This window comes from Egretta garzetta, unplaced genomic scaffold (assembly GCF_000687185.1).
Source record: "Egretta garzetta isolate BGI_Z169 unplaced genomic scaffold, ASM68718v1 scaffold14, whole genome shotgun sequence".
Lineage (NCBI taxonomy): Eukaryota > Metazoa > Chordata > Aves > Pelecaniformes > Ardeidae > Egretta > Egretta garzetta.
The window spans coordinates 3,750,223-3,758,409 of NW_009259588.1; the positions used below are offsets into that span (position 1 = coordinate 3,750,223).

At 39.9% G+C, this 8,187-nt stretch overlaps 1 protein-coding gene across 1 annotated transcript in view; it reads right to left on the reverse strand.

Annotated features, from left to right (window-relative positions):
- Positions 1–3,639: 3,639 nt before the first annotated feature.
- The window catches only part of CDKAL1 (CDK5 regulatory subunit associated protein 1 like 1), a 418,320-nt gene continuing 413,772 nt past the window's right edge, over positions 3,640–8,187 (reverse strand). The window contains exon 16 of the mRNA XM_009637900.2: positions 3,640–3,902. Coding sequence (XP_009636195.2) covers positions 3,696–3,902 — 207 coding nt within the window. The 3' untranslated portion in view covers positions 3,640–3,695. The remainder of the gene's footprint in view (positions 3,903–8,187) is intronic.

Below are 8,187 nucleotides of genomic sequence, written 5' to 3' on the forward strand. Positions count from 1 at the left end.
GAGATTAGCAGCTTGAAATCACTTTGACAGTTTCAGTTACTCTATTGCATACCGCGGGGAATTTTAATTCCAACCTGTGAAATTGTAATTGCTTCTCAAGAAGCGCGGAAGGATTCTGGGTAACGGCCACAGCCAAGCTCAATGTCAGAGTTGCCAGTTGCTGCCACTTCAGATATTACTTGCTGTTATTCAAAAATCACTCCAGCTTTCCATATGGGAAGTTGAACCGGGGAGTGAAACTAAATTAACAGAAGCTGTCAGATGTTCAGAGATGTGCAGGCAATGATGTGATAGATGTGGATGAACTCTCCTCAGAGGTACCTTCTCCTTCTTTCTCTCTCCTGCTTTACCGAACAAGCTTTACATAGACCACATTTTTTATTTCATATTCTTTTCTAAACAAGTATACCACTAACAGAAAGCTACAAGATTAAATGACAAAGTCCTCCACCATCCAAAACTGTGCACAAGTAGGATATAAGAAGTGTGCACTTCAAATTTATTCAGAAGAGATTTAAGATGCCATTGCTATTCAAGTCTTGTGGTTTGCAAGATTCCTCACTGCAAACAGCCAAAGAGAACTCGGAGCTACCACAGACATTTAAGAAAAATAGTTGAGGCTTCCTTGGTACTGAAAGGAAATTAGATTCTTTTTTACTTTAAAAAAAAAAAAAAGGCATTGAATGTAGATTGCTTATTAGCAGACACAGTCTCTAGTAATGAGTGTGTTCACCCACGTGTAAGAGTGAGATCAACTGACTGTGGGGAAACTTCTCCTGCAAGGACCTCATTAACGTGGAATGCAGAAGATTTCTCACCCAACGTGATGGCTTGTAAAGAGAGAATGCTTGGTGGAAGTAGGCCTCAAACATAATGCTGATGTAAAAATGAAGAACGCCACCTGGCACAGCAGTTAGAAGCACTCAGGGAGCCAAATGGGACCAAAAATCACAGATCAAAGGCGTTCAGGTCAACCCGTTCCATGAAGTAGATACGCTTCTATGGTTTACTCTACACGCGCTGAGGTATCCCAGCGGTCTTCAACAGCAGCCTCAAGCAGCATGTGGTTTGGGTTTTGTCTGAAGGTCCAAAGGAGCTGTGTGACCAGAACGGACTTGTTCAGCTCAGTGGCTTTGAAAGCTTTAGTTGTAAATAAACAGGAACAAATGACAAACACTCTACCGCTCTACAATACAAAGTGTCAAGAAGCCCTCTCAAAATCTAAACGAAGATAACAAAATACTTGACAAACAACACTTCCTACTTATCAGGTTAAAGCTCAGTTTAAGAACGTACTGCATCTGTGGGCAATGCCATTTACAAAGTCTTCTTCACCCTCTTTCTTTATATTGCATCATTTCTAAGAAAATAAGCCCGTCCCATTAAAGCCAACAATGCACAGAATCTAAATCACAAGCTTCGTAAATCTTTGTAACAGCTGATGCAATGAGTCTGTAATTGCTATGATTAAATAAGCTAGCGTGGCTGACAGAGAGTGCTAGAGGCATAGAACATGTCTGCATAGTTTATTCCCATCAAATGCAAAAATTTGGATCAGATACAATGATTTTGTCAACTCATAGTTTTCCTGAGAATCTTGTGATATGTGGTACTTTCCCTAAAAATTTCAGCTCCCAGAGTCAAGTGGGTTTGTTTTTTTTAATATTTCAAATTTGTTAAAAATGTAAATTACTGATTATTACATATTCCTGGTTGTAAAGAAAAGCCTGAAAAAAACAAGCAGAAGCAAATCAAGAGCACAGGTTTTTTAAAAACTCTCATGAAGTTTGAGTCCTGGCTCATGACCTTCAGTAGTTGCAATAAGAAAGGAAATACTCAAGTCATTACACATCTAATTTCCTGAAGACAGTTACAGTTGTTGTTATAACTTACAGGCTGTACTGAAAGCATCATGGTGGAACTTCCTGATTAATTGCCTGTAACTACTAGGAAACTTCGGTTTATAAAGTACAAAGCCTCCTTCCTAGGGGATTATTCATCTGCACTGTGGAGCCACTGTGCTGGCTTTGGCTGGGATAGAGTTAATTTTCTACACAGTAGCCAGCATGGGGCTACGTTTAGATTTGTGCTAGAAACAGGGTTGATAACACAGGGACGTTACTCCTGAGCAGGGCTTACACAGAGCCAAGGCCTTTTCTGCTCCTCACCCACCCCACCAGTGAGGAGGCTGGGGGTGCACAAGAAGCTGGGAGGGGGCACAGACGGGACAGCTGACCCCAGCTGAACAAAGGGATGTCCCACACACCATATGACACCATGCTCAGCATATAAAGCTGGGGGAAGAAGGAGGAAGGGGGGGATGCTCAGAGTGATGGCATTTGTCTTCCCAAGTCACCGTTATGCATGTTGGAGCCCTGCTTTCCTGGGGATGGCTGAGCACCTGCCTGCCCATGGGAAGGAGTGAATGAATCCCTTGTTTTGCTTTGCTTGCGGGCACGGCTTTTGCTTTGCCTGTTAAACTGTCTTTACCTCAACCCACGAGTTTTCTCGCTTTTACCCTTCCAGTTCTTGCCCCCATCCCACCTGGGGGGGAGTGAGCGAGTGGCTCTGTGTTAGCTGCCTGCTGGGGTTAAAGCATAACAGCCATGTAGGCAGCTCAGCTCTGTCTGTGCTGGGTATGACACAAACATACTAAAAAAAAAAATACAGTTCTTGCTCTTAAGATTTTAAACAGACTTTGCAAGTGGAAGTTTGGATGAAGAGCCAGAGAGGTGACAAGGCATGAACGAATGAACAATATCGTGCAGTCAACTGCTGGCAGAACTGGGCAAAAGTCCAGTCCCTGACTGACTGACCAGCAGTCTCAAGATGCGTGGAGATCCTGTCATGACAAAAATTAATTAGAAATGTGCAGTGTGCAAAATATAACCTCCCCACTAACACAGCAACATTGTCATACACAGCATGATCTGATGTACAGCTAATAGCAGATTCACTTTTAGTTCTCTGAGCATTATACTAAATCTATAGAGACTGTATTAAATCCATCTTTTAAGAGAACCCTACCACTAGAACTCCATCTTCCCATTCAGTGATAAAAAGCCCAATACCTTTAAAACTATTTCTATGTAAAAAATAATTCTTGTTTTATTAACAAAGCCTAGTAACCCAATGTGAAGTTGAGAGGCAAGATGGCAGGCCAAAAATTCTTTCAGATATGAGAGCAAAATCAATTGCAACAAATGACAAACTTTAATGGCTCAGCAGTGTTTGGTTTGAACGTAAAAAGACATATATCAAACCATCACACTGCATTAAGTAAAATCTTTAAGAAAGCTTTAAATATTCTGCCCACAGAAGATTACCAACATCACTCAATGAAAAGATTTCTTATAAACTTCATGAGTTTCCTGCATGCAATTTTACCTGCTACAGCAGTTATGAAAAGAGTAAGCAATGCAAACATTGCATCGTTTTAGAAAAAAAAAGAGGAAAGATACAACAAACTGTTCTGCCAACCAAGGATTGAAAATTTTGGCAAGATAGGTCTCCCTAGAGCTTATTAACATTCTCTCCTATGAATGACAGGAAAGGCATAGGGTGAGTATAAATTATTGCCCAATTTATATTAGTTTTTTTTTTTTTTTTTTAAGAAAAAAGAATTGTTGGTAAAAGTGTTTCCTTTGAAGATTTTAAACAGCAGTTTTATTGTTTTCATAAAAGCCTCATTCAGTTCACAGTTCTGTTTTCATTCCTCCGTAGTAAAACATAACAAGAACTGCCAGTAGAGCCAGGCCGACAGACAGTATCTTCAGTCCACCTCCTTCTTGTTGCCATGGGAGCTGCAAAGCCATCCACGAGCTGAGCGGTGTTTTCACTGGGATCTCAGCAGAAGGGCGTGCTTTCCGGTTCGTGCCGTTCTGCGCTGCATGTCTGAACTCCTGTGAAGAAATGCACATATTAAGATTGAAACCATGCTATTTATTTCTGATTGTACATACCAAATAGAAATAAAATTTCCTCTGTATATTGAGGTTCAAATGAATATCCCTTTTCTAGACAAACAGCAGTTCAACCTGCACTGCATCATGATCAGGTCATCAGTTTTTCATACATAAATCTTACTATTGCCATACAAAGCCAATCTTTCTAATGAAATTAACTGCCAAATCAATGAAGCTGTTAGCAACAGAAACAAATCTCCAGACCTCGATGTTATCAAAGAGAGTTTGTTTGATAATTATTTTTTTATTTGTTTGTTTGATGATTATTTTTTTATTTGTTTTTTTTTGCTGCTATCTCACTACTCTCCCACTTTTGGCTCCTTTTGGCTCCTTCAAAAGAAATGTCTCCAGCCTGATAAAGGGGACCACAACACAACAATCCTTTGCACAGCAGGGCTCTTCTGAAGTCAATCATCGTCTCCTGGTGTTCCAGCTCAGCGGTGCTTGAAAATCCTCCCACAGGGCTCTTCCTTCCCCCTGACCCTCAGGAGGCAGCTGTGCTAAAACACTCACCTTCTCATCCAGCATATTGAACCCCAGTTCCCTGCTGTGCCTGCCATTACCATTCTCAACCTGACTGCAAGCACCAAGATCCCCCAGAATATGAGGAGTTTCAACTGCAGCACAAGTTACAGGCGTTGAGTCACTATTTCAGCTGAAAATCCAAGTGGAAAGAATAAGAAACTCTTCTCTCTTGTAACCGTGTTCAGTTCAGCATGCTAGCACTGTAGATACTCAGAAGTAAAAACACCTATTAAAACTGTAATCTGGTGACATTTGCAAGAGGCGTAAGTGGTAGAGGTGTAACTGAACAAAGGTGTAATGATCTTGCATCATAAGATTCAATATCTCTGTTCAAAAATTCTTTTTTCCTCCCTCTATTTCAATAACCTCTTAGGAATTCAACCGAGCTCAGCTGGATTTTTAATGGGTTTGAAATTTTCCAGTTAAAAATGGTTTTTGATTAATCCAATTTTTTTTTTTTCCCTTCACATTTTGTATAGAACAAGTCAGAGACCCAGAAAGTACCTATCTGGATAATCTTGTATTTCCAAGCTGCTGAAACAGGGTCACATGAAAATACAGACCAGATGCCTGACTCCTTCTTTTACCAAATGTATTTCTGGGCAAAGTCAAAGAAACATCAAAATTCCAAGAAAGGTGCCTGCCCGTGGAACTGTGGTAGCACAGTTCAAACTGTCTGTAGCTGCCTCCTGTTTTCCATTTCAGGAATCAGCTCCATTATAGTAATTGTAGAAGGAAAATAATGCTCACTACTGGTCAGGTAAGTCAGCATCAAAGGGGCAAATGACAGCCTGGAGTAAGTGCTATTCGAACACCTGAGGTATGATTTTGACCACAATTCACACAGGTGAAAGGTTACTGAACAAGTGACCTACAAAATGAGGACGACTTCCTATGTAAACTGCACCATCAGCTGGGTAAACAGAGGAAAAGGGAACAGGTAAGCAAATTGGGGTGTACTTCTCCGCAGTGTAAGGCACACCACCACCACTACTCCAAGACTTCAGTCTGTATTGCGCAGAATAAGTTGGCTTCATCAAAAACTATGAAACTGCTTCAGATTGTAATTAATTACAATAAATTCCTAAGGCATCAGAAATTTTAGTAGCTGGTCACAGCTGTTTTATCCCCCAAAATGAAAGCTGATTAACCTTTGCCTGCAGAATAAGCTGGAAACCATATAGTATTGAAGATTCTTTATATATGAATCAAAACTCATTTGCAATTTATTCTTTCTAGACATTTATAAAGCCTTCCTTTTCTTTGCAGGTCTCACAAATCTCTAGCAGTCCAAGGTGCATAATTTATGGTCATGACCCATTTTTACATGTATTGTTGGTATGTTAACACTAAGGCTAACGTAATTTAAAAGAATGAATAATATTAATACAACCAAAGACTGATTTATTCTAATATTTCTTTTTCACCGATTCATGACTTTTCAAATTTGGCTGACTACAATCAGACTCCCAACTCCTTGTTAAATATTTCTACATTGATAATCGGTAAAGTCCTGAATATTTAGTTGTACAAGACTAGATGCTATCTCTTAGAAAACAGATAAAGTGGCCAGTACTTCATAAGTGACTTAGTAGCTTTCTCCTGAATGCTCCTTCTTCACGCTCAGCCTCAGTTCCTATAAACCTGTCCCTGCGAGACTGGGAATAGCCAGCAAAACACCCCAAACACAAGTTACAGTTTGTGGAAAGTTTTGAGGGACATTTTTTTTTGACCCTTTACTAACAGTTATATACATTAGTTTTTCATGCATTCATTCACGTTCCCGTGCAGTAGTTTTCAGTAGCGACTTCACTGTCACTTCATTTCTGTTTTACTCCAATATAAAACCAAATAGTCTCATCTTGTCGGTATAATTTTGATCATGAATAGCCTATACTGTGGGGCTTTTTTTGTTACCATGTTTTCTTAAACCTCTATTGCAATATGCAATGCATAGGCATTAGATAGTGCTGCATACTGCTAGTAGGACAGAATGGCAAAAGAGGTTTAGCAAGGTTTACAAAGTTCCGTCAGTGGGGAACGCTGCTGGCCCCACAGCCAGTTGTCCCAGTGGTTTTTCATCTGAGTAAGTCAGCCTGTAAAGTTGTGAGCACCATTTTCTTCCTTACTTTATCATATTTCCCATAAATTAGATAATCATACTGATATACTAAACCCATGTTTTATTTTCTTTCTGTAGAAGAGATTTTCTCTTACAGTATTTTACTAATATTGAAACTTAACTGGGTTGGAAGTATCATTCTCACAATTTCACTATGCTTTTGTTTTCCTTCTATCTTTTGAACTCTGATTCACTTGTTTCTACTGGTAGTCACATTTTCTAAACTGCTCAAAACTTTCAGATTTTCACAGTATCTCAGATTGTATAAGAGACTGTCAAACAATTTAAACCAGAAGTTTTTCTTTCAATAGATGCATACATGAAATACTACTCCTATTACCTTGCTAACCTGAATTCTTTACAAATTTTCTCACGGATTAAACTGTTCTTATATGGACAAAAAGATAAAAATTTGCAAACTAAAGTGACCCTTTTCTTTAAGATGCATTTCACAGCTTATCACTTGAAACATTACTGCATTTCTGTTTGATAACATACATCTCTTCAGATGATCCTGCCAAATATTTCCTTTTGAGAAAAGTAATGAATATGTTAATCTGATCCATGTTTTCTAAGAACTGTTCTCTAGCTTGCCCCAAAATTCTGCCTTGCAACACTGATGTATGGGTAATACCACTGGCTTCCTTGAAAATTTCCATCATTATTATCACAGAAGATGCATTTGTAGAAAAGGATACGTCTGATTCCCTGCAACTGAAAGGCTCCTTTAGAAAACGGCAGCCTTTTTGTCCCCCCTGCAATTCATACAACAGCTTCTAAAAACGGGATACTCTCCCAGAGAGGCCCGCAGCCTTTCCCCAAGGGTCTGGAGTGCAGCTCTGTAAGACACGGCCCAAAACTCTCAGTGGGAAGAGGAAGAGCTCTGCTAAGCTGACCACGTTTTTGCACTGCTGTAAGCCTGAGCTAAGGGCTGAGCGGCCCCTGCTGCAGTCTGGACAACAGTGAAGTGCCTGCCTAGAATATAATCAGTGCATACTAACATACGAGTATCGTTATTACCAGCTGTGTTGGTGAAAAACGCAGTATATATATTTTTATTTGGGCAAAAAGGCCTGCAGGCTCTGTTTGAGGAACCAGTTTTCAGGTATAGAGTATATATTGTAGTGTACATTGCATGCACAGAGAATGAGGGTAGAAGATGAAGCTACAGAAACTAAAACTAAAATTAAGCCTTCTAGGGTACACAAGGCAAATTACAAGAGCTTCTTTGGGCTGTGATATGAGCTTCAGAGTTTGCAGTGTTGTAGCGCTATATTCTGAGCTCCTCCATGTACCTTGTCTTGAAGAACTATCCAAGACACCTGCAGAAAAGATCTTTCATGCTTTGTGGGGAGGGGAGTTCTCCACAGAGAACCAAGTTTACTGGAGCTCTTTTACGCGCCTTTGGCGTAGAAAACCTGGGTGGAGGCAAAGATCTCATTTATTGAACTAGGAGTTACACTGGTCCACTGCCTGTGCTCTCACTTCATAGAAATATTAATTCTGAAAGGCCCTATTTGTACCTCTAGCTAAAATATTTGCAGTGTGTTCACTTTTCAAGGAAACCTTCAAGGC